The sequence below is a fragment of the Quercus suber genome, unplaced genomic scaffold (assembly GCF_002906115.3).
Source record: "Quercus suber isolate HL8 unplaced genomic scaffold, Cork oak 2.0 scaffold_85, whole genome shotgun sequence".
NCBI lineage: Eukaryota > Viridiplantae > Streptophyta > Magnoliopsida > Fagales > Fagaceae > Quercus > Quercus suber.
In genome coordinates this window covers 260,600-288,542 of record NW_027069550.1, presented here as the reverse complement: position 1 = coordinate 288,542, position 27,943 = coordinate 260,600, and the positions used below count along the sequence as shown (strand labels likewise).

Genomic DNA, 27,943 nt, shown 5'->3' with positions numbered 1-27,943 from the left:
TGACATTTAGTTTTCGCCGTGGGATATTCATAACTTAATCAAACCAATTGGCGTTACAAATGCTAGCCGTTGATTCTTAACTAGGGTTAAATCTTTCTTAAACTAGAGTTAAGGTTAAATGGTTAATTCAGCTACATAAACATGGTAATGCTTGTTAGTAGCATAACTAAAGAGCTTCACTAGAGGGAGTGCAAGTCTCCATCTCATTCATAAAATTTATCTTAGCTCTTAGGGTTGATGGAGTTGGTATAAAGACTTCCAAGGCATTAATCAAGAGACTTCCTTGAACCATTTTCCTTGAGGTGATATCATAATTAGTTTTTCTATAATAGACTTATAATTTGATTTTATTTTATATCCTCCACCCTCAAATATTTTTTGATAAAAGGTTAGAACCCCCCCTCATTTGCTAATATGTTCAATTATAATTTATTGACCCTATCAAGCACTACATCTTGATTGTGTCACAGATCTACCTCTTTTATTTAATATATATTTTTAAAACTCTATTTGTATTTATGTGATGATAAAAAACTAACATAATGGGTGACCCTTATAGGTTTTAATCGTATCTTTTCTATTAAAAAAAAAATCTTTGTAATTTATTAGCATAGTTGCTGTCAACATTACCATATTGGCATCAGTCAACAAGAAACAAAAGATATGAGAGTTGTTTGATCACATTTATGGCAGATTTGACTTAAAAAGCTTATAATGTAAAACGGAAAACTGAATTCTTGTATACGTGTAGTAAATTTGCCTTCAACTTTGTATAATTTTCAATCTTGTAACAAAAAGAATTGGTCTTGGGGTAATATTGAAAATTATACAACATTTTGTTGGCTTTATAATTACTACTAAAATGTATTTCCACAATTATTTTACTTTTCAAGAAATTAGAGACCTCTCTAACACATTTATGAATGGATTCATAATTAAAATTTAACATTGCAAAAATTATGATTATGATTCTGAATTTGGATATGCACATGATTAATTTCCTCTATAAATGAAAATACAGTCAACTTGTCATCAATGAGACAAGTAGTAGAAAGTAAAGTCACATGTTTAATCAATCTATCTTATAAAAGGAAAAAAAAAAAAAAAACCTAAAAAAGTTGTTCTTTTGGCCATGCCCATAAAATAAAAAAGGGGTTGCTTTTTATTTACTTATTTATAATTTTAGTTAGTATTTTTATATTTTTGCTTATTTGAAAATTGAAACCCTTTGTGATGGGGCAAACAACATATGGAGGACCAAGGATCTCACACCACACCACCACAAAGTTAAAAAATTCCAAGCTTGTCTCTCTCTACTATTCCCTTATAAATGGGGTTTGACCCATTACACAGAAACAACACTATCAACAACAAAGACCACTAAAAACTAATAACTTTCTTTGTCTTATTATAAGACTTAGAAATTATAATTTAAAAAAATGTAACCAAATTAATCATTTAAAAATTGTAATTAAGTAAAATTTAAAAGATAATAATTAAAGTGAATGAAATTAAGAAAATCAGAAGTTGGTGCAGCCTATGGGTCCAGCTGTATTGTTCAGCTAGAGAGAGAAAAGACACTGTGTGTGGGAGTTTAGACATAGAAAGAGAGAGAGATAGAGCCTCATGTTTTATGTTTTGTTAACTAGAAGCTAGTTTGGTGGTTCTTTGTTTGCATTTGCAGAGGTAAAAAAAAGACAAAGCTTTTATTTTTATTTCTGTTTGTTGGATCAGATTTAAGGGAAGTGAAACTGAAGGGCAAAGCTCAAGAGATAAAACTGAAAGTGCTCTCGATCTGAGCCTCTGAAGCTTCTCTAACTTTGATTCTGGAACTTGGGTTTGGCTGTAGACTATATATTGTGTAGTTATCTATGACTGTAAGCTTTTGAGATGGAACAATCTTCGAATGCTCAAAGGGTCATCAGAGTTCAAGCTCCACTGGTTAGTTTAATTGATCCCTACCCAATTTTTAAATTTGTTTTCTTTTACTTTTTGCATCTACTTTCTTTAAATTCATGAACTTTCAGAGGCACCCAGATGGAAATTGTTGTATTTGTGCATTTCTTTTAAGGAAATGTTGAAAATCTGAATTTGGTGGGCATATGTGTTTGAGGGTTGATTCTTTTGACAACTTGCATTTTTCTTTTTAGGGGTTTTGACTTTATGGCTTTTTGGAGATAACCCAGATGGAGATTTTGCTTAAATGTGCAGTCTTTTGAGGGAATTTATGGAATTTTGATTACCCCAATGTGTTTGAGAATTGTTTGGCTTTTGAATTCTGTGTTTAGTTATGCTAGTTGACTTCTCAATTTGGTATTTTGGGGTTACTTCTACCGCGTTTTGTTGTTACGTGTATTGATTTCTTGTTTTTAATAAAGACTGGAGCTAATTTCTGTTGAGTAATAGTCAAGTTGGATCTTAAGCCGTGTCTATTTTTAGCCTGTAAAGTTCTATCCCATCTGGAGGGTTTGAATTCCTCGTTTTAAAGGAAAATATGTCAATGTGGCAATGCTAATGCTTATAATGGAGTATAGGAATAGCATGGGATGAGTAGCGATCAGTTTCTTTTCATGCATTTTCCATGATGGTATACAAATATTCCTTATACTTTTGTGAAAAAAACTCATGCATGTTGGGAGTTATGTGGAGAGTTTAATTTATGGAACAATTGGTTTGTTAGGTATGTCACACTCAAATTTGATTTTGTTTTCATAAATTATGTATTTTGCATAGAGGGTTTCATGTTTATGATTCTGCTGCATTTGGGTACTGGAGTTTTGATCTGACCTTTACAAGCGCTTCAGCCTTCTGCTTTTTTTGTTTGTCAGTTTTTATTAATATTATTACTAAAGGCTTGTCAATTTTCATTACAATTTAGGTGTTGAACGCCTTATGAGTTGTTCATAATGTTTCTGTCTTGTTCTTGGTTCCCTTTTACCTATACATATGGCTTCCATTATAGAAGTAAATGCAACTGATAAATTCCGATGTTGACTAATCCCTTTTGGGCCTAGGGATATTATGTCTAGGTGCTGATTTTCAAATTTCTATTTGCCACTGTTTTCTTCCTTGATTAAGTATGACTCTTACTGTTTATTTGCGTCCAAGTGTGGACACAGCCCTCCTGTATTTAGCCCTAGACCCCTTTTTGTTTAGAGTGGTTCTGTTGCTTGATATAGTCTAATATTATTTTTTTGTGCATGAGATAGTTTGCACATGAATGAAAAGATATGTGTGCTTTTACCTCTTTTTGTGTTAAAGAGTTTATTTGCTATGTGCTAATTTTTTGAAGCTTAAACCTTTTGTTTTAAAGGTTAGGTTACATTCTAATATCTACACAATGGTTTTGAAATGTTATCCATGAAATTGTCTTGTGCACTGCCCATGTACTTGGGTTACAACTTTCTAGTAAATGCATTCCATTTCTCTTTAGATCTGGCATAAGCTGAGAATAGCTATAACTTTAAGAGAGATCATAAAAATGACAATATTTGAGGAAAGAAGAGATAGGAAAGACGTGTGAAACTAGATAGGAGAAGGTAGTTTATAGCATTGTAGGGAAACAAATTTTAAATATAGGGTTTGTGGTATATTATTTATATTTAGATATGCATTTATACATTATTCTGGCTCATTGGAATGCTTGAGTACTTTGTGGACTGACAATTTGGTCTAACTCTATCTGCTATCTCATTTCCTTCAATTTTGGTGTTATTTAAAGACATATATATCTTGCTGTCAAGCAATTCCAACTTTGCTAAGACAGCTCATGACTTGAAATTTAGACTCCTCTGTTTTTCTTACCCCATTGAGCAATTAATTAGACAAATTTGAGGACATTTCCTCACTTTGGCTTTGTCCTCCTTTTGTAGATCAATAATTTACTAAACAGGAGGAATGAACAAGATACACTTCCTGAGTTAGGATCTCAAAGTTCATTGTATTCCATTTTGAGCAACTTCTATCTTTCGACATCCTTGAAATTCAAATCTCTGACCAAGAGTCCTTGGGATAGATATCTAATGGGCCTGCTTGAGACCCAGCATAACGAAAATCACTCCCAATAGCTAATCCATACTTATCTACCTAAAGGAACAGTGCATGAGATGGTGAATAATATCATTGACTTTTAATTTGCTCTAGAAAATGAAAGCAAGGTTAAATTTGATCAAAAGCTCTTGTTTAGCATTTTGAAAGTTTAAGTTACAGTGGTAGGAGGCATCTTTCCTTACTTGCTTAGGAGATTTATGATTCTCATGATGTGAACTCTCAGGACAGGCTTGGATTTTCATAAATTATTCTATTGTTTTAGCACTGATTTTTTTCTTTTTCCTGTTCCCTGTCTCCACGAACTGCTAATTGTCTTATCTGGTATAATTTTCTTCTTTTGTTGTTGTCATAAATTGTGATATTTTTGTGAGTAGGGTTAGGGGTCCAAATCTTTGCAGAAGGTGTTATAAACAACTGTGGAGCCTTGAGCATTGTCATTAGCTTCTCAACTTTATTGCTCATCTTTCTTCCTATTGGTGTGTATATCTTGATATCTACTTGCGTCCTAATAAAGAAAATTTTTTGCAGGTCGATTCTGTCTCATGCTATTGCAAAGTAGATTCAGGCTTAAAAACAGTTGCAGGAGCAAGAAAATTTGTCCCTGGATCGAAGATTTGCATTCAGCCTGATATCAATCCTAATGCACACAAGAGCAAAACCTCACGTCGAGAAAGGACCCGAGTGCAGCCACCCCTCCTTCCTGGCCTTCCTGATGATCTTGCTATTGCTTGCCTGATCCGAGTCCCTCGTGTTGAACATAGAAAGCTCCGTCTAGTTTGCAAGAGATGGTACCGTCTTCTAGCTGGAAACTACTTTTATTCTCTTAGGAAAAGTCTCGGAATGGCAGAAGAATGGGTTTATGTCATCAAAAGAGACCGTGATGGAAGGATTTCTTGGCATGCTTTTGATCCCACCTACCAGCTATGGCAGCCACTTCCACCTGTCCCGGGGGAATATTCTGAAGCACTGGGTTTTGGCTGTGCCGTCCTTAGTGGTTGCCACCTTTACTTATTTGGAGGAAAAGATCCAACTAAGGGATCTATGAGACGGGTCATTTTCTACAGTGCCAGGACAAATAAATGGCATAGGGCACCAGACATGCTGCGAAAACGTCATTTCTTTGGTTCTTGTGTCATAAATAACTGCCTTTATGTGGCTGGTGGGGAATGTGAAGGAATTCAAAGGACTCTCCGATCTGCTGAAGTGTATGAACCTAACAGGAATAGGTGGAGCTTTATTTCAGATATGAGCACAGCTATGGTGCCATTTATTGGAGTTGTTCACAATGGAATGTGGTTTCTAAAAGGACTTGGGTCCCATCGTGAGGTCATGAGCGAAGCCTATTCTCTTGAAACTAATACCTGGACTCCAATTAATAATGGGATGGTCTCAGGTTGGCGCAACCCTAGTATCTCCTTAAATGGACAGCTCTATGCCTTGGATTGCCGGGATGGATGCAAGCTAAGAGTTTATGATAGAACCACAGATTCATGGAACAAATTTATAGATAGCAAGCTCCATCTAGGGAGTTCTCGTGCTTTGGAGGCTGCTGCTCTTGTTCCCCTTAATGGGAAGCTTTGCATCATCCGTAACAACATGAGCATCAGCATAGTTGATGTTTCGAGTCCAGATAAACATGTGGAGAGCAACCCTCGCCTTTGGGAAAACATACCCGGGAAAGGTCATTTCAGGACTCTCGTCACAAATTTGTGGTCTAGTATAGCTGGCCGAAGTGGTTTGAAGAGTCATATTGTGCACTGCCAGGTGCTTCAAGCATGAGAAACAGATTCTATATTTCATGCTTTGCTTAAGGCAAGAATTTGAAGAAATGGGAATGGAGAATCCAATGTTATTGTGTATGAAAATCTTAGGCAACACATTGATCACATGGAATCTCCATCCGCATTTCTTTTGAGAGATTCAATTTGGGAACTGATCATTAGCTTTTTATGCAATTACAAGGTGAGGGTGGTTTTCTATTGGTTTCGGCAATAGAATTAAGGTCATTTCTTTACATTCATGAAGAGAGAGCAGATACTTGTAAATCTTGTTCTTTGGTTTTAGGGTTCATGACTCTTCTTGTGGGATCTTATCTTTAGTAATGTGTAATCTTGGAGATATGCTTTGTGAATATATATGGTCTCTCAACGATAAGTCAAATATACTTCGATTATCTCTGTGACTTTGCGTCACATTTATGTCATCTGCAATCAAATTAAGAAATTTTTTTATTTAGGTCTAATGTCTTGTGGTTCAATGACATTGTTCAGTTCTTTTCTATTTTCACATATTTACTTATTAAAAAAAAATTGGTCAGGTCTATAATGAAAAAGAACTTGTGCTTGAATCCTCTTACTCTCACTTGTCATAAGCAACAAAAGAACAAGGGAAAAAGAATTTCATTTAGTAACATGAGGATATACGTTTTAGCTTGATAACCTAAGTTTTCATTATTATAAAAATAATGATCATGGTTGAGCTTTAGGCTTTACATGGGGAACTGAGATTAACAAGAGATTATGGCCTTATGCATGTTGTTATTGAGGTTGATTTCCGGGAAATTCTCATATTATGGAAGGAACCTGCTGTTATGTTCCTGTAGTCATTTTGGAATTGTACACTGCTTCATAGCTTTTTAGGGAAGGATATGGGCTTCTTAATGGGTGCCAATTAGAAGACACTTGGTATCCCAAAATAAGGTGGAAAAAAATAATGGTCATTGATAATGGGGTCAATATATTGAGCTTTAGGTTTCATCTCTAACATTATATTTGGTTGAGTTGAAAACTAAAAAAGATAGTTACAAAATTTTGGAGCTCACAGTTCAAAATTGAAATCATAGGTTTCACACCAGACTGGGAAATGAAGTAGATTACATTAAGGAAGTAACAAATAAACCAAATTCTGCAAACCACTCCTTATTGACATACAATGCATCAGATTTTGTGTTCTAGATACACAATTCAAACCCCTCGGCCTATCTTCTCCTGAAATCGTTTAAACGACTCTTCCCGTTGAATCTTTAGCTGGTTTCGGAAGTTCTTGATAAAAGCATCAGCTAGTTCATTTATGTCTCCCTCATCCTCAATAATTATCCGCCCGCCCACCTTCTGTTTCCTCGCCTTATCTTTCGCCTTGTTCATCCCTTGGCTACCATTGATAGAAATTTCTCTCTGATGATCCATTACAGCCGCTTATCCGCACAAGTTATACAGTCCAGAAAGAATTGGCTTCTTGATGTTAAAGAGAGAGGATGTGCCTAAGAATTGCTGAGCATGGAGTAATAACAGAACCTCATGCATTTATACATACAATCTTAACCTTTAGAAGCATGAGTTAAACGTGGTAAAACCAAAAGTAAGAGCAAAGAACTTGAAAAGATGCTATTTAAGTGAGGACACAAACAGAAGTCAACTGAGTTTCCTTAACAATTTTTAGACACGGATTCGTTTTGTCTAGGATTTGTTTAATCAAGTTTTCATAGAAAGTTGCTTTGTGTTATAGTTAAATATTTGATTCCAACATGTGAATAATGATGAATGACAGTGATCCTATCATTAACTAAACATGTGGATTGCAATGGTTTGCGTTAATTGTTTTTTTAATCTACTGGGACCACAAAGTAAATGGTGCAATACGCGCAATGGCAATTAATTTACTAGGTTCAAATGTATACATTATTGACCAAAAGCTTCAAAGTTCAAACACCGCAAGTTAACAACAAAGTTTGAATGAGAAACACACTTTTGATTAAGATTAATTTCAGCTTTTCACGTGACAGACCATTGGATCCTCTTTCATATGAAAATGCCAATCATATCATGTGTCAATTCAGGTTAGCATGTTGGGTTCGTGTTATGTCAATCCGAATTTGATCCATTTAATAATCATATCATGATCTTTCAACCTTAACCGGACCTGTTAATAAGACGGGTTGACCTGACCCAACCCACTTGACATGCTAAATAAACGAGTTGTGCTAGGTTGACGTGAATGTGACACAACTTATTTAAACCTGTTTAATATTAAATATAATATCAATCTAGAAATATATATATATATATATATATATATATATTTTTTTTTACATCCCAAAAGTAATGCATATACTTCAAGTCTTCAACCCATTTCAATTTCCAATTATATCCCTTCTAAGTTTTTGTAATTATTCACTTTTCTTTTTAAGTTTAAAATATAGGTTGGATATAAAAGTTATTTGACAAATCTAAAATAAAATGAATATTTATTTGTTATATGAGTTAAACAAGTTGTGTTAAAGAGTCTTTTGGCTGAATATTCCAGAAAATCGAGTTTATTTGTGATATGGGTACTGTTCAAAATTATTTGGGAAATTGAGGAAAGAGAGGGAATTTCGGTAACACCATTGCTAAAATTCTAACAAAAAGTATGAGAGATGAAAGATAAATGATGTAATGAGAGGAAAGAGAAAAAATTTGAATTTCGGTAATGAGATTACCGAAATTCTTGCCGCTTGAAATTCCTGCCTAGTTGCCAGGTGAAGTGCCCAAAGGAGGAGTGGCTGAAAGAAATCCAATTGTGGCAACCAAGTTGCCGAAATTGTAGGGGAGTGAGGAGAGAGAAAATAAGAATTGTGGCAACCAAGTTGCCGAAAATGGGAGGAAAAAAGAAAAAGAAAAGAGAATTGTGGCAACCAAGTTGCCGAAAACTTGGGGAGAAATTTAATAGTAGTTTTGGCAATGAAGTTGCCAAAAATGAGGGGAAAAAAGAAGATTTAGGCCGAAAATTGGAGAAAAAAGAAAAAGAAAAAAAGAATTGTGGCAATTGATTTGTGGCAATGGAATTGCCGAAATGGGAGGAAAAAAAAATTGTGGCAATTAATTTGTAACAATGTTGTTGCTGAAATGGGAGGAAAACAAAAATTGTGGCAATTGATTGTGTTTTTTGGAATTGCTGAAATGGGAGGAAAAAAAGAAGTATTATGGCAATGGAGAGAGAGAGAGAGAGAGAGAGAGAGAGAGAGAGAGAGAGAGAGAGAGAGAGAGAGAGAGAGAGAGAGAGAGAGAGAGAGAGAGAATTGTCTAGATAAAAAAAAAATATATATATATATATGTATATATATTTGGAGGAGTCAATCACCTCATCTCTTCGTCCTGATTCTTATTCTCTAAAGTACTTGGAGTATATTCTTTGTTCATTCCCAATAAAACCTAACCTACTGATATCACACATAAAATCTATGTCATGGATTCTTTTTTGTCTTTTCATTTCTCTCTTCGTTATAAAAGGCGGGCACCATCATTAAAGCATTGCATCTCCTACATTTTTCATATTGCTTCACTTACCTTTGATTGTTCAGTGCTATATTACTCTTCTACTTTGCTTCAGTGTGCACAACTAAGGATTGTAAGTTTTGGGTTAATATGAGTTTTTTTTTTTTGGCTTGCTTTGCTTATTAATTTACAGCTCTAGAAATTAACAGATTTATTATTATTGTATAAATATATGCTTTGTAAATATTAGAAGCTAATACATTGTAAAATATTATGTATTGTTGTAGTTAATATTGTTTGTATGACTATGATTATGATTATGATAATTGTTGTTGTTGTTGTTGTTGTTATTATTCAAATTTTAGATTAATGAATTTTTTATGGTTAAGACTACAAGCATTTTTAGTTATATTTGAAATTTACCATAATAAATTGTAATACTTTATTTTCACTCATTGCAAAATATTGCCTTGTATAGCAAATCTCAAGTATCTTGTTGATATCATTATAAATACAATATCTTGAACTCTTTTAAGGGTCAAACTGATTCACATAAACTTTTTAGTATTGTTGTTATTTTGTGTTTATTTATTATTATCTGATCGTGTGTTTTTATTTTTTATTTTATATATATTTATTTGCAAGTATTACTCTATAATTCTCAGTCTTTCAGTTTGTATCACAATTGTGGTAAGCATCTCGACTCTCTAATTAAATTTATGTATGTGTTTTGTTAATTTTGAAATTATTTAATATTCTTTATTGTTATTATTATTATATGACCACAAAAATTGTAATAAATTGTATTATTGTGATCTTTTTATAATCAATTTTACTTTGTTATTATCAATTATTAGATCTATTACTTGGACAAAATATATTGCATAATATGTTTGCTGGTTTATAATAAAGATATGTACGTGTATTATTATTATTATTTTTGTAAGGACTAGATTTGAGTCCCTAGCTCAAAAGAGAGATGGACTCAGGGCCAAGAAGTCCAAAATAATGAATTTGTAGAGAGTGGGTTGGAAAAACTGGGTTTTAGTAAATCAAACAACAAATAAGGTAGATCTTGAAGACAAAAGAATGAAGATAAACAAGCTTAAATTGAAGAAAATCGTCCTCGGCAAAGTTCGAGGAGATTGGTTCTTATATATCTCTTTCAGGTTTGATTACAAAGTCAGTTCTTGATGCTACAGTGTTTTTCTCTTCGTTTTAATCCCTGTACAGTAGAGGGTCTCTTCCATTATATAGCTCTCTTTAGACAATCTTGATTCTTCACTTGTTGATCATCCAAGCTACTACTTGAGTGCTTGTCCCATCAGACACCCTCTCAGGCCCTCTGTGCGTTGGGGAAGCCAATGCTGCCTGTTCAGTGGTCTTCTCCACATTAATGCAGTTAGAAAGTTACTTGCAGAGCATTCAATGCAGTGGTAGCAGCCTTCTCCTTAGATATTTTAGGACTTCCCCCTTGTCCTAGGTTTCTGTAATGCTTATCCGTTCCTACAGGACTTCCTGGAATGTTCCCTTGGACGGCAGACCACTTCTTTGGACCTCGGTTTTGGTTAGCCGAGGAGGCATTCATCCTCGGCCTACCCTTCTGGGCCTTTATGACCGAAACTAACTTCTTCATTTACTAACATGAACCCCTTTGACAATGTTTTCTTCTCTTCGGACAACGTTTCGTCTTTGGATTGGGCCCCAAGCCCAATATATACACAGATAATGAGCTTCTAGGCCCAATACCCCTACAATTTTTATTTAGTACAATAAATCACACATTTGTGTTTCTTTTTCTTTAAAGTTTAGTTGGTATAAAAATTTATTAAGTTTCTTGAATCTTTACTTTATAGGGTGGTTACAAGTTGGGAAATGAAAATTAATTATATGCTTTATAAATATTATACGCTAATATATTGTATATATTATATATGGTTATATTATAGTTAGTACTAATTATTGTGTGTATGATTATTTTTGCTAAAACTATAATTATTATTATTATTAAAAATTTTGCTTCATAAATCCTTTATTTGAGTTTCTTTCAATTTTATTATGAACTACAAGCATTGTAAGTTATATTTAATATTTAGCATAAAAAATTGTAGTAGTCACTATATATTAATTTTATTATTTTTTATTATTGTTCTTTTGTTTTTATTTAGGATTATATTTCTTTTAGAAGATATTTATGATTATCTGATTGTGTTTTTTTGTTTGTTCTTTCTTTCTTTTCTTGCAAGTATCACTCTATAATTCTTACATTCCTTCACTTCGTATTGCGATTGTAGTAAGCTTCTTAGCCCCCTAATTTAATTGGAAATTATTTTCTTAGTTTTGTAATTTTTTATTTTTATTTTTTATAGATGGTTTGTAAAAAATATACCTTCAAATATTGTAATTCTTTAATCTCAGTGTTTATGTATTAAAGATATTGTGAAAACTTCACTTACACTATACTTTATATTATGTGTTTATGAATTTAAGAATACGATAATTAGGGTAGATTTCATTCCAATTATGAGTATGAGTATGAGTATGATTATGATTAATTTCTTATATTTTATTTAATTTAGGGTTGACAACATCTTAATAGTACTTTATTGTCAATTCATTAATGTCATAGAGGTTATCTCAGTCCAAAAAAAAAAAGAAAAAAGAAGGTTAATTTAGTTTGATTTATAGATAATATCCTACTAATATAGAGGTAATGAATGTTGCATGGTTTAACTCATTGTAGCTTTTAATGTAGGATATATTTAAAATGGAGCCTGGGCCATTTGATCCTTCTCTGCTAACCCAACAATAATATCACATCTCTAATGATGCAATGGAAGGCAATGTAGATTGCGAGATCAAAATTTATTAATGTCCTAATAATATCTACAATTATTCAATTTACATGAAAATAATTTCAACATTAGCAATATAACATTGTACATTTTTTTTTTAAATTTCAAGTTTCCACCTTATGAGTGCAACCCCAACTGTTTGAACCCCCCCCCTCCCCCACCCGGGAGTTAGGCGAGTTTATCACCCTATATTTGCATCAGTGTAAACTATACCATGTTACCTGCATGCCACATATAGATCTTGACTAGGATCTTACCACTTCTTTGGTGGAACGGTGGCGATCTGAAACCCATACATTTCACCTACTTACTTGTGAAATGTCGATCACTCTATAAGATATAGCAATCATTACAAGATTACCTATTGATGGCAATGCTGTGTGCGGGCCCACTAATTTGGACTGGGGAACAGTTTGTTATTACCTATTGATGGCAATGCTGTGTGCGGGCCCACTAATTTGGACTAGGGAACAGTTTGTTAGAATTTACTTGGGGTTATACACCACTTGCAATAACATTGGAATATGGTGGCTTCAAAATAACCTGGGTAAGGAATACATTCTTAAACCTATCAGAGGGTGCCAATGCTGTGACAATCCAATAGTATGCTAGGGCATACATGTTCCAAGTTTTGGCTTTACTATTTGGAAATAAGAGCCAAATTAGATTGCATTGTTGCTTTCTCCAGCTGTTAGCTGACTTTGGTGTAGTTAGGGAATATAGCTGGGATAGTGCCACACTTGCTTTCCTTTATAAAGAGTTGTGTACTGCTACTATTAAAAAAAGCACGGAGGTTGCAGGCCTTGTTCTCATATTAAAATTATGGGCCTAGGAGCATCTTCCATATCAGACCCCAATTCCAATAAATGCAACGAATTTAAATGGTGACGACCCATACAGTTGCAAGTATATATGATATTTACTTTCTATTTCTATACAACATTGTATATTGTAATGTTTATCCTTGATACATTCCAAACCCGAAAATAAGTGGCAATCATTAATTGTGTTTAGGTGGGAGACAAGGAGAACTTTTAGGCTACGTTTGTTTTGGGTGAAAATGATTTCAGGAAATCATTTTTTCTAAAATAGGCTGTTTGGTTGGTTTTGAAAATAGCATTTTCCAGAAATCATTTTCATTTGACCGTGCAAAATGTTGCTTTGACCCGGAAATGGTTTTACAGTTTTATTTTCACTTCAAACCATTTCCAGAAAACGCAAAAGAGAGAGAGAACAAGAGAAAGAAGAGAGAACTCAGCTCACTCCGAGTTTGACGATCGCACCAGTCTCACGCCGATCGCAGCACCGCACCGATCAATCAAAGGGAAATCGCAGCACCACGCCGATCGCTCCAACACTGCTCGACCTAGACCCAAACCCATCGCCTCCTCGATCTCGCCTTTCCACGAACCTCGACCTCGTTGTCGACCTAGACCCAGACCCAGACCCATCGCTCTCTCTTCCTCGATCTCTTAGTTTTGTTTTTTTAAAGTTTGATTGTTGTTGTTGTTGTGGTGGTGTGGTGGTGATGTTTTGGTGGTGGTGACTTTTGATTGCCAGAATTTGTTGTTGAATTGGCTGTGGTTTTGAAATTTTTTGTAATAAAATTTGTTTGAATGCTGAGAAAATAGCTGAGAAAATGTGAAAAATTTGTAGAAAAATAGTATTTTCAGAATAGAACAAAACATATGAAAATATTTTTCACAACAATTTTTATAATACAACCAAACACTTGAAAATATTTTTCTTTTCCGGAAAATATCTATTTTCCGAAAAATATTTTACGGGAACCAAACACAGTCTTACTCACACACCAATGCATGTTCTACATGCGTACAGTTCTAATCACAACACACATCATAATCAACAGGTAATATATGTTGTCACAATGCATCAATGGTTAATTTACTAGTTTTATTATTGTCTTGATCAATTATAACATAGTTATTGTAATTGGAATTGCAAGTTGTTTGGACACCATACGATAATTATTTGCATACATGGTGTCTTGTAGAAAAACATATATGGACTACAATAGCGCCATTGCTTTGCTTCCAAATTGTGGAGTATTACCATCTAGAAAGAGTCAAGCGACAATTTGGGTTGTTGCAAAGATGTCCAAAGTGTAAAGTTGACAAGAAAGTCCGGTGTCAATTGGCATAAGCAGCATGCACAATACTATCGACTTTGGAATGAGTGAGCTCAAAATTTAGTTGGGGATGACAATTTCCATTTAAGTGTAGACTACACAACATGGTACCATCAACGTGGTCATTTATTCACGACACCAAACTGGGTTATTATTTTATCTTTTTCAATAATATTGCACCAATAATATTTTTTCTTTTTATGTGGCAGCAAATTGAGATCAGTAATATGTTAAATTTGGCTGTTGCAAATCAACAGAGGAATGACCTGATTGCAATACAAGTCCTTCCAGCAATAGTAAAGGGCCTTAGTTGAGTGAAGTTATCGATGGAAACAAATATTTCCTTCGTCCCTACTGAGAGGGTGACACACTTCAAGCGATGACAGAGGCACCAAGGAAGACAGCACCCGCAAACCTTTACTGAAACCCACTCGTCCACCTCTACACAACGTGGACAACGCGAAAATGATGAAGTCAGACCATCCATCTCTACACAGCACAATCTGTATAGCTCTACAGAAGCTAGGCCATCAACATCCGCCCGTAATGAGTCGTGCACCTTCAATGAGTGTAATCCAATTAGTGTCAGCAAGTACTGCATGTCTTTATATCAACATATTGGATCATCCACTTCCCTAGGACAAGGATTTAAGGGTTTGTATAGCTATGACCATTATCCCCAACCTAGTTTAACACCTCCCTCCTATCACCCATCGCCACTTCCATCCTATTCTGAGCAATACAATTATGACTAGGATAATTAATCCCCTTCCTCACAACATCCGTATCCAACTTTATATGATGGCCAACCCATGTCTAATCCATTTCACAATAATCCATATCCACATGGGTAGTACAATTATGAACAACATGACTCGTTCATCACACCACAACCTTTCCAACCATCCCCTCATGTTGGTGGTTTTTGCATGCCACCAAATACATGGGCATGTGCTTCAAACTCTGAGGAAGAGGCCTCCATAACAAATTCTGAGGAAGATGCCTCAATTGAGGATAGTGGGGAAGATGTAGAAGATGCAGAAGGTAAGGAGGTGTCATCAGATGATGAAAGTGACAAATGTGGTAATTATCAAACAGATTTTGATATTAGAATGCAGCCAAGGTGCATGGGTAAAAGTCCCTCTTTTAAGACGGTTGTACCTGTGCAAGCACGAAGGTAGCCTCAACGACTAAATAGGCATCCTCCATGTTGTGGAATACAACAAAAACTTCATGTACCCCATCGTGGCAATCACTAATCAATATAAAATGGTTGTCTATTAAGAATATATTAATAGTATTATCATTGTTTGTGCATCATTGTAGCAAAAAATATTATGCCTAGATAGTATTCATATTGTATTATACTACTAATCACAAGACCTTTGCAAAAATAAGAAATGTATACACATATTTTGGTATTTGAAATTAGTGCCCAATTAATCTAATCATACATCTATTTAATATAATTGTCCAATCCTACAAATCGAACATAGAATCTAAAAGTGTCAAAGAAAATAAAACTTTCACCATATAATTTTCGTCCAAATTTACAATAGCAACTTGTGAGTTAATTTCGGCTTTCAAAAATTGTGAATTTCAAAAAACTCAAAATTGGAAAGTTGTAGATATTTAAGTCATGGTTCCATCCCATCTAGTCTTGAGTCAATTGGATTTTTGAGGAGAGAGATACGCCCACAAAACTGATTAGCGCTCAAATCTGATTTTTCCTCTTTAGATTGTGGCCCTTTGATTTCTTTCCTTATTTGAAGCTTTCAAACATGGTAAATGACCCAAGCACTCCATAAAAAGTATACACTTTAAGGTGTTATACACAATACACACACACACACACACACATAAAAAAAACATACACCCCAATCCAACTTGCAATGATAGAAAACATCATAACATATATGCTTGTCAATGGAATTAGTACCAATTTGTTCTTTCAAATAATACAAACTAACAATACAATCCAACTCCTTTAAAAAAAAAATGGTCCAACCAATCCACTGAAATAGATTGAATACTTATGTTAGGTCATTCAGTTTGACCACTAGCGGAGCCAGCCATAATTTGAGTGGGGCATGTTCTTCTATTATGGCCTTCTTGCCTACAGAGACTGCACAACGCCTTTGGTTGATGCTTTGTCCCTAAATCCATTTCATTTTAAAGTTGTGTTGATCTTGGTCGACCTTTTGCATGGCGCAGTTGGACATTAAGATACAAGACCAGGAAATCAGGCTCATTCCCATGTACACTGTTTAGAACCAAGCGAAATCTCAGTGTATAACAAGCAACTTGTTCTTCCAAATGGTAGCAGTAATCGATATATCGCATTGCAGAGATGCTTTGATATTTACACATGGCAATGACATGTGAGCACGTAATCTTATAAACCCCGCCATTTTTGACAACTACAAGTTCTCTGCCTCAAATTTACCTCATGACGATGATTACCCCTGTATGCAGAGTTAGGGTTTATTGGTGTTCTGACTTCAAACAGACCATCTTCATAACTGAACATAGTAACTGAATGCTTTGGAGCATTTTTTTTTCCCTATTTATTGAATTTATTCTTTGAATAGGTTGTAATGAATTCACCGGTTGTAAACTTTTCGTGTGCCTTAGTATATCGATCAGCAAAGTAGGCTACACAACAGTAGTATGTAAGTTCGACTAACGCAATTATGGGCATATTTCTAGTACTTTTTAGAATACAGTTGAAGCTTTCAGACAAGTTTATGGTCATTACCCCATAATGATGTCCACCATTGTGTGCTAATGTCCACTTCTGCACTGATAATCCCGTTAAATACTTATTATCATCTGCATTTAATTTAGTAATTCTGTCCTTGGTTATTTGATACTTTTGTAGCTGATTCTCCATACCTGCCCACATTACCATAGCTTTCAAGTTTTTATTCCCAATTTGTTGATTGAAATTGCTAGCCACATGGCGAAGGCAAAAACGATGATACCAACGTGCCAATTGACATATAGTCCGTATTGCTGAAATTATATCAGGGTAATGATCAGATATGAAACATAACCCATCCCAATTAGTGACATTATTCTGAATACAATGCAAAAACCAATACCAGATATCATCAATTTCCTCCTCCACAATGGCAAAGGCAAGTGGAAAAAGTATATTGTCACCATTCCACGTTAATGCAATTAGTAACTTACCTCTGCACTTACCATATAGGAAAGTTCCATCTATACTAATCACTGGCCTACAATGTTGAAAACCTTCAATTGATGGACCAAAAGCCCAGAACACTCTCTCGAATATCCTACAGCCTGGCACAATAGTAGGTAATGTTCTCCAAATAACCCTGTTGCTCGGGTTTGAATCAGTCAAAGCTTTCAACCATTTTGAAAATAATTGGTAAAATTTGTCCTAATCACCAAACGCTCTACCAATTGCATTTTGTTTCACCTCCCACAACTTAAAATAAGAAGGCTAGTATTGGTACTTATTGTAAAGAGTCTGTTGAAGCGAAAAAATCTTTAAGGTTGGATCATTTTTGACAATATCCCTCAACTCTTTCTTAATAATATGAATATCTAATTGATCGTGATCTTGTGTAAGCATGGACTTTTTACATGTGTGTGGACCATTGAATTTCCTAACCTCAAAGAACCCATGTGTAGCCTAGAAGCATGCTCGAAGACGCCAAGAACAATGTTTGCAACTTACAGACCAACAAGTTAGATTTGATTCTTTTACACTAAATGTTTATAAGCATGGACTTTTTACATGTGTGTGGACCATTGAATTTCCTAACCTCAAAGAACCCATGTGTAGCCTAGAAGCATGCTCGAAGACGCCAAGAACAATGTTTGCAACTTACAGACCAACAAGTTAGATTTGATTCTTTTACACTAAATGTTTGGTTCCTCTTGATGTGATATTATTTAAAAGCAGCTTGTAGTTCATCCTTATTAGCAAAAAGCAAGCCCATATAAAACTCTTGGGTAAGGTCCTAAGTACTCTAAATGGGCTTTTCAAATGGTGGGGTTAGATCAATCATATTATTCCACGTGTTCTATGAAAAGCTTAGTGATGAAGGTTGATAGAATGCCATTGTTGGACTGCTTTCATGATTAGGTTCATTGGGAAGCTCTTGTTCATCTCCAACATCATCAAGGACCTCATCATTATCAAGTTGGTCATTACTATCCATGGCTCGCATCCTTTCTGATAATGTATGGAGCACATTTTGAGTAGTAGCAGCTATGCAGTGTGTATCATTGGGATCATTAGTAGCTCTCTGAGTGGGGTTTGTTCATACTAAGTTTCAAACTCAAAACAAGTAGTCTCTGGTGCGACATGCTCAGTTAGGTTATCATAGTCAACATCATTGGTGTTCATTTGCTGATAAGGAACATGTTGGTCCTCAGTTGCAACATGGGTATATGAAACATAATAGTCAGTGCCACCAATATTGATTGGGGAATGAGCCGCATCTTTAGAATAATGACTAGTATGAGTGGCATATGGATCATGAAAGTGCCCGCCATGTGAATAACTAAATGATGCACTCGGTCCTTCGTTGGCATATTGAATGGGAAAAACATCTCGGTGGCTTCTTATGGGCTCTACACCCACGTACAACTTCGCATCTACAAATCCATATTGGTAGCCTAACATATAGAATATTGCATTGACACCATTATCATCTTCTACCAAAACTTGCTAGTAAATCACAAGATGTGGATGATATTGAAAAGGAAATCTATTTCAAATAGTAAGTTTTGAATCTTCTCTGTTTATATGAAGTGTGGATGCTACTCCATCACATAAATCTTCAAATATTACACCCCGGCTTAATGGAAGCATAGAAGGAGGTAGCCCTTCATAATAAACCCCATTTTCGCCATGTTTAATTATTCCACCGGAATGGATGAGAAAAATGAACAACTTTTCTGCCATTCACACTAAAACATAACAATAGTATTAATATTTTAATACTACACAACCATTAAAATGCAATACAAGAAGGCAATTATTTTATGTAACTTTTTATTTTGCTTCTTCTAAAACAAGACAAATTATATAATATTTTCATGCATTTATACAATAATAGATAAATATTTCTAATATTGTTCAATTTTCATTATTATTATTATTATTATACCTAAAACTTAGATTTTAAGGTTTATGAGCATATACTAACCTTTTTTTTTTTTTGGGTTTTCTTTAAGGAAAATTTATGTCAATTTTGATATATATTTTTGCTATATGAAATTTTAGGCAAAAATTAATGGACAAATAATTTAAAACATATCATACAAATCAGTTCATGTTGCAAAACACATAATACAAAAACAAGATTTTCATGAACAAATAATTTAACAAAAACAAGATTTTCATGCTTAGCTATGCCCCTAAAACATATCAATATGAATATTATAAAAAGAAAAGTAACTACTTAAGAGACGTAACTCACCTTGTAAGAGATAAAGAACGGATAAATATTTGCAAATGTTGTTCCTTATAGTTGTTTGTAGAATGTATGACATGCATGAATTGAAAATGGTTGATAAAATTATGAGGGGAATAAGAGTGGAGAAGAAGGTTGATAGAATATTTAGGGGAAAAAGAGTAGAAAATAAGAACCGTGAAAACTTCAGTAACATTAGTGCCGTTTAAATAGGATACAAGTTTCATATAAGTTAAATTTTTAGATTTTAAACTGTATAACTAGATACGCCAATTGACCAAATACAACACAACACAGACCAAGATGGGACACTGATACAAATAAATTACTTAACTATAAACATATATTCATTGCAAAGAATCTCTGTTTTTTTGTTTTTTGTTTTGTTTTTTGTTTTCTTTTCTTTGTTTACAGTGTGCACATCAATCATTTTTTTCTTCCATAATTTTCTCTGATGCATGGACATGAATCTAGCACTGATAAGAATCTATGTTATTTATTTATTTATTTGAGAATAAGAATCAATGTACTTAAATCTATCATTATTTGTTTCATAGGGCAAATCATGCAAAGAATATTCTTACAATACGAAATGAAAGAACATGACATACACACAAACCAAACTGCTTCGGTCATAAAAACTACTGACACACGGAAAGAATAAGAATATGTGTACTTTTTAGAATAAGAATCCAAAATATTTTTTTTATCCAGATAATTCTCTCTCTCTCTCTCTCTCTCCGCAATTTTCGACAACTCCATTGCCACAATTCTTTTTTTTTTTTTTTTTCATCCAATTTTCGGCCTAAATCTTATTTTCTCCACTTTCAGAACTTGGCTGCCACAAAAAAAAATTTCCCCTCATTTTTGGCAACTTCATTGCCACAATTTTTTTTCCCTCCAATCCATTGCCAAAATTACTATTAAATTCCTACCTAAGATTTCGGCAACTTGGTTGCCACAATTCTTTTTTTATTATTTTTTTCCTCCCATTTTCGGCAACTTGGTTGTCACAATTGGTTTCCTTTCAGCCACTCCTCCTTCAGGCACTTCACCTGGCAATTGAGCAAGAATTTTGGGCAGCAAGAATTTCGGTAATCTCATTACCGAAATTCAAATTTTTTCTCCCTCCTCCCATCACATCATTTACCTTTCCTCTCTCATACTTTTTGTTAGAATTTGAGCAACAGTTTTGCCGAAATTCACTCTCTTTCCTCATTTTCCCAAATAACTTTGAATAGTACTTATATCACAAATAAACTTGACTTTCTACAATATTCAACCAAAAGACTCTTGTGTTAAATGTGTCATTTCGAGTTGACACGAATAAATTGACGTGTCAAACGTGTTTATTGCGAGTCACGCGAGTTGATCCATTTATGACACGGTTTTTATCGTGTCGCATTCGGCTCAACCCATTTATGACCCAAACTTGATAAGGCTCAACCCTAATCCGCAAAAACTTGTGTCGGGTTTGTGTCGTGTTCGTGGGTTGGGTCGAACATTGACACAAGCTTGGAGATCTTTAACAGGTCAATCAGAGTATTCTAATAAAGTTGACATGCAAAGTTCTGCATGGAAAGGCAAGAGCTATGAATCATCTGATTTTGACACCCAAATAACTTAAACCACGATTTATTGGTTAACATATTAAGTTTTTTGATTGATTCCAAAATAGAGAACTTAACCATGGTTATAAATCATCAAAATCTAAAAGCAATAAAATCAACATACAAATTTGATGACCAAGTGAAAACTTTTGAAGAACTCTTCAAAAGAAAAACCACTCTTGGGATGCTCTACCCCGTAGGAAATTCACTATAGAAGAAACAATTACAATAATCTAAACTTACAAAACCTTTATAACTAAACTTTATGCAACCTCAGCAAACGATCCATTTGCCTCCCACCGTAGTGATCCTAGAACCTGAAATCCTTCTACTGAATTTCCTCAATGAACAAACTCGTTCGCAACAATCAAAACTCCAGTACTCCAAATAACTCTTTGGAGGGATTCACAATTGAACTCATTGGTAAAGGGGTATGCAACCTCAATGATTTGAAGGATAGACTCTAGAAGGATCTTACAAGGGGAACACTAGGGAGAGGGTCTTTTTAAAAATGTTTAGACTCAAGAAAGTTTGCACTCAGAGAAATCTTGATATAGTAGTCTCTCTCTCAATTTCTACAACAAGCATTGGTTTTATATAGGGAATCATTAGGTTTAGTCGTTATATCTTCAAAGTTGGTTTACTGTTTGCTGTAGTTTTGGTCAAGTGAGCTTCTAGCGAGGGTCAAGCAAAATCTTGAAGACAACATAGTTATGCCAACTTCAAATCGTCATTTCTTGTTCATAATCTAAATTGGGTCATATTTGGGCTTGTTTTGAAGACCCATATGTCTACTTTCCAACGAAACAAGTTTAAATTAAAATTTTAGTATGGGGCAAAAGACATGGGCAAAAGATCATCAATCCATCACATTTGAGTAGATCATAACCTCGTCATTTTTAAACATATTTGAGAAGATCACAACCTCGTCATTTTAAAGCAGTTTCTGAATTAAATTCAACCCTAACACAATTATAATGTTTTGATACTAGAATTTGTCAACATATCCATGAACCCTAATAAGAGGGTTGGAAGAATAAATCTGAACAAATGCTGAACAATTTATTACAGAATTTATAGCAAATATTCACATAAATGCATATTATTTAGGGTAATGAAACCATGCAAATGATAATACAAATAGCCAGTGCAGTTGGTAAGAAATTTCTTTGCTGGGTGCACAAGGTGTACTTGGCCCAGAACGGGAAGGAAGATCAGGAGCATGGAGACCAGGAGGGGGAATGATGACCTCTGCTTGATAAGATGTGGTTTTGGCAAATATGAGTTCTGTAATATCTATTGCAGTTAATGGAGACTATTTTGTTTGAAGGCTTCATCATTTCAGCGCCATTTTTTGGAATTGCAGCTTTCTTTTCTGGTGAATCATATGGTGTCGAAGTTATATAAGGAGTCCTAGCATGGATTTATTCATATTGGTAAGCTTGCTGCGATAGCAAAGTAAAGAAGGTCTAGTAACAATGCCTTTGGAAATCAGACAGCGCTCTGCTTTTAAAATCATACATCTGAACTACTAAATAGATTCATTTGCAGATGCTAGCAAGGGAAGCTAGATGACAAGATAGAGTCAAATGATGGAAGAAAAACCTCCTTCGGAATTAACCCAGTGACCATTAAATGATTTAATGATGGTTTTCTTTAAAAATGTCCATGGGAGGAGTGTTACTTTTTCTGTATAATATATGCTTTCTGTAATATGCATATCCATCTTCCAAAGTACCCTCTTCCCCTCCTTCCCTCCACTCCCACCAGAGCCCCTCAAAGTGATAAAGAAATTATAAATGCAAATAATATGCCTTATAGCTGGAATATTTAAACCAAGCACAGTATTTTCATAATTGATCTCAGAGGAGATCTATTTATGGATCAACCTCAGTAGTCACAGAAACAATTGCACAGTTCACTTCAACAAATGAAAACAGACAAATCTATATACATATGTGCTTATGTTGCCCCATCATATGCCTGAACTTGGAGAGCTTAGAGAGCAGGTGGTGCATCGAGATGTAAAGGTTCTCTTCACCTGCAATAAAATCAGAGGAATATTTAACTTCAGACTTTGGAAACAACTTAAAAATAAAATTCCAAATGGATTACTTAAGAGTGTCTTTTGAACCTAGATATGCCTTATAAGGAGTCTTAAACTGTAGTTTCATTATCTTCAGTGTCGTGGACATACCGTGTCATAACCCAAGTGTAAAAAAATTTCTAACACATGCCTTTTACCATCCCACCCCACACATCTTTCCCGTCGACCTTATGGGAGAAGACTTCACTACGCAACTTTGTTGTTGCCTTCAGATTTTGAGCTTTAGGACCCCTGTTATCTATATGTGTCACTTGAAACTATGGATTTTGCCTCACACTCTCATTAGAAATTTTCAATTAAAAATTATTTTTTGAAGTTATTTTAACTTGAGGTTTCTTTCAAACACTGCCTAAAGGCCAACTACAACAGAATATGAAAGATTCTAGAGCCATTCCCTCATCCATAGGCAACTTTTACATTCAAATACAAACAGAATTAGTCTGCAATATAACATCTGCAGAATATTATAACCACAACTAGGCAATAAACAGCTAAAGAAGCAGTAGATAAAGCAATAGCAGCATTTACAATGTGATAGCAGCTCAAATGCTCAATGTTTTCCCATATTTTTAAATAGTAACTTAAATCTTTTTTTTTTTTTTTTGGGGATAAGTAGAAGGGGCAAGATTTGTGCCATTCTTTGGTCTTATCCAAAACCCATCCTTTTGCCAGCCCTGACAAGAAGCAAGAATTTCCAAAAATTGTTTCGGTGAAAGTATAAGGAGTGGGACTGCAGGGTATGGGAGTCTAAAGCACCCACAATGGGTGGTACCTATACACATGCAATAATGTATTCATTTGTTATCTATGTCTGCCAAATAGGAGAAAGCATGATGGCCATAGTGTTAGGAAACTTTGTCAAAGTGAGGTTAAAAAAATGACAGCTTTAAATCCAGTTCTTAGGAAATTCAAGGTGGGTTAGTGGCTACTTCTAGAGTATTCAGTATTTAAGTTGTATATGTCTCACTCTATTTTCCTAGAGCATGCTTCTTATCAATATATCAAACATGAATCAAGCAAAAGCCTTTAACCATGAGATATGCATTAAAATATTTACTAATTAAGGTTCAGGGAGTGGTATGAGAAAGAATATTATATGGAACACATATTTTGTAACATAAGAAAAAACTTAAAAAACATAGATGACCAAAATTAAATTTTAACAAAAGATTGTATGCATCTTAATTAGCTATAGATTCTACAATAACAGCCAACATAATGCTTGATAAATGTTTGGACTTTCTAGGTTTATCAAATTCCCAAGTTTGAAGGCATATTGCAAGTTCAACTGCCCCACCCTGTCCAACAAAAATAGAAGATACATTATTAGTATTGAATTACAGTTGATGAAAACGAAATTGTCCAATTGTCCTGCACCCTTTACGGTCAAAATTACAAAACTGCATTTGCATTTGGGAGATTTGAACTCCATGGTTTTGAAAATACTCTCTGTCTACTAGTTGTCGGATCTTAAAACACAAACCATAAGAAAGCCGTGATCCTTGAATCACCAGCATGGTGATCCCAACCAATAGATCAGCAGAATTTTCCCCAGTTTTTGACCCATTTTTTGTGGTATCACATTATTTTCTTTTATCCTCTTTTCCATTGTTTTAATATAAAATCTTTCTTGGACAGTTAGAAAAGGAATTGAAAAGAGTGCCCCTCCCATTGTCAAAAAATTGGATCAAATATATTACTCTCTATTTCACATCAGTCATTATACCCAGTAAATCTTTGCAGATCAGAAATCCTCAATCTTAATTTCTTTATCTGTATATCTTTTTTTAAGGTAAATTTCCAACCCATATTTTGCATACAAAAATATAATTGTCCTTTGGTTCTACTTCTACAATCATCAATTTAACTGTGAGCATGAATATCATCCATCTAATTGTCCAAAATTGACATCATAATTCATAAACATCTAGTCCCACAAAAAACCAAAAAGATCAAAACTTTACCTATCCTGTATACATACGATTCAACTTATTCAACAAAAAGTGAAAAAGTAAAAGAAAAAGACAGATATAATGATCACCTTAGATTGACTCAGAGTTGGTGGCTGAAGTGGTACCACTACAAGCCTTGGTCTTACAAACAGGAACATCCTCAAACTGCTTAGCTGGCAGTTTCTCGGACAAAGAACCAACATAGAACTCAATCATATCAGAATCCTTGTCAGCCTGAATTCCAGTGACGGAGACCCAAAGGAACAACTTTTTGGCTTGAATCCCAGAAACACTGGACACTGAGCCATAGCTGAGCTTTCCAGAGATTTTCTTGTCATAGTAAACCAACTGGTCAAACTGGACGTAACATGGGGTAGAGAGCTGGAGAGTGAAAGTTCCATCGTCAGAGAGAGTGAAGGAGTCGACGTTGTTTGGGATGAGACCCTTTGGGAGGCCATAGTGAGGGAGGAGGTCATGGACGTCTGCGGTTGTTTCTTTGACTGTGATGGTGGATAGAAGGTTGTTGAGACTGAGTTTTGAGAGTCTGAGGGAGAAAGAGAGATGGGTTTGTGAGAAAAGGGTGAGGAGGAGTAGGAGGAGAGAGAGTGGAGAGATGGGTTTGAGAGGAAGAGAAGCCATTGATGGAGAGAGATGAGAGAGAGTTGGGTTGACTTAGAGAGAGAGAGAGAGAGAGAGAGTTGTTGTGAGTGAGAGAGAGACGTAATTTGAAGGAATGATAAAGGGTAAAGTGGGAATTAGCGGAAGGACTTGTTCATTACTAGTATTTTGCAGTAGAAGATGAAGTTCAATGGTAGTTGGGTTGCGTTTGCGTAAAGGTATGGGAAGGGAGGGTAGGGTCGTATTTGTGGTGTCGTGTCGTGTTGTGTGTAGAGGTAAGTCTACGTAGGATAAGTTAAAATACTTTCATCACCAATATATATCTAATAATGAATTTATATATATATATATATTTTCTTTTTACATACTCAAAAGTTATTTTATTTATTTTATCATCTCATTTTAATATTTTACAAATTATCTAACATTACAGTTTTTATTTTTCAATCCTATTCATACAGTAGTTTTTTTTGGGTAAACTTTTCTTACAGCAGTTGGTATATTATATATTTTACCATTACATTTTATATCTCCCTCAACATCTCTTTTTTTTTTTTTTTTCAACCCTATTCGAACCGTAGTTGGTATATATATGAATAAAGAATTGTTTGGGCTTTTGAAAATGTAACCAAGGGTATACATTAATAAACTATTTTAAAAAATTTTTAATGAAAAAATGAAAAAGTGACTAGCTTTTTTGACAATTTTTTCAATTTTTTATAAAAAGTTTCATGAAATAGATGATTTTTTTTTTTTGAGAGATAGAAATAGATGATTAATATATATTAATGGATGCCAACATTGATCTATGAACTATTTTAAAAAATATTTTACAAGAAAAAAAAATTTAGAACCATACATATAAGCAAATGTTAACAAGCATCATGACGCCCGATTAGTGCTCTTTAGGGTTGAATTATTGTGAGATCCAGTTAATAAAAAATTTCCATAAATGAATGAGCTTGGAACTCAAAATTAAAAATGTGGCTCTTTAGACAATATCAAACTCACTTTCTTTCACTTTACCAATATAAAAAAGAAGAATAAGGGATGAAGAATTAAGAAATTATTATCAATGTAACATTATTGTATTTTATTTTTTTGAGAAGATATATTTTATTTGATTCCTCTTGGTTGACAGGTTTTTCCCTAGATTTAATATTGTGTTTTAAGCGAAAGAAAGATTGTCCTTATATCTTTTCATTCCTCTTGGTTGAACACTTTTAGATTACAAACCAAACGTCTACATCCAAGGTGCCATGCCCTTCTGTTATTTACTCGAGTGTGAGCAGAGATTCAAGAATTTTTTGATAATTAAAGAATGGGATCTTATGAGAACGGCAGGAAGAGGAGGAAAACAAGTTTATTTGGGGGAGGGGGTCAAGGTTGTAAATGGTGTACTGCTTTTGTGGCAAAACACTAGGTAGACCAAAAAATAGAGATTTTTGGGGTAGGTTTCAATTCGTGCAGCAAGTTAATTACTAAATGTCTGGCAGTTAGGCCCATGGCCTTTCACACATTCATCCCATGCTTGTCATGGCTCAATACCCAGAGTTTCCCATCACAAAATAAAAAATTCTGGAGATCCTAGCAAGTTTTCATGGCTATCCAAGAGCATACAGCATTTGCATCCGCATGCACCAATGCAACATGAACCTACTTACGACTGTAATTATTACAATTCTTATCTAATTTTATTAACAGTCTCGTTCATCCACCACATGGAGTAATTCCCCCAATATGATATTTCAGTACAGTACAAGTTCAAAGGGATGAAACCATAATGCATTCAAACTAAAGTAAGATAACATCTTGTCCAGATATACACATATTATGCCTAGATTTTTTTTTTTTTTTTGATAGGTCATATTATACTTAGATCTTCTACATAGAT

General features: G+C 34.5%; 2 protein-coding genes across 2 annotated transcripts; one reads left to right on the top strand and one right to left on the bottom strand.

The window, feature by feature from the left end:
• Positions 1-1,532: 1,532 nt before the first annotated feature.
• On the top strand, positions 1,533-6,285 carry LOC111987366 (F-box/kelch-repeat protein At1g55270). The gene is made up of 2 exons (XM_024019077.2): positions 1,533-1,941; positions 4,579-6,285. Exons 1-2 carry the CDS (start codon positions 1,891-1,893, stop codon positions 5,827-5,829), a joined length of 1,302 nt encoding a protein of 433 aa, XP_023874845.1. The 5' UTR covers positions 1,533-1,890; the 3' UTR covers positions 5,830-6,285.
• A 16,887-nt stretch (positions 6,286-23,172) lies between these two features.
• On the bottom strand, positions 23,173-26,169 carry LOC111987401 (uncharacterized). Its single transcript, XM_024019123.2, has 2 exons — positions 25,521-26,169; positions 23,173-23,413 (listed from the first exon to the last, which is right to left on the bottom strand). Exon 1 carries the CDS (start codon positions 26,068-26,070, stop codon positions 25,522-25,524), a length of 549 nt encoding a protein of 182 aa, XP_023874891.1. The 5' UTR covers positions 26,071-26,169; the 3' UTR covers positions 23,173-23,413; position 25,521.
• Between the last annotated feature and the right edge of the window lie 1,774 nt (positions 26,170-27,943).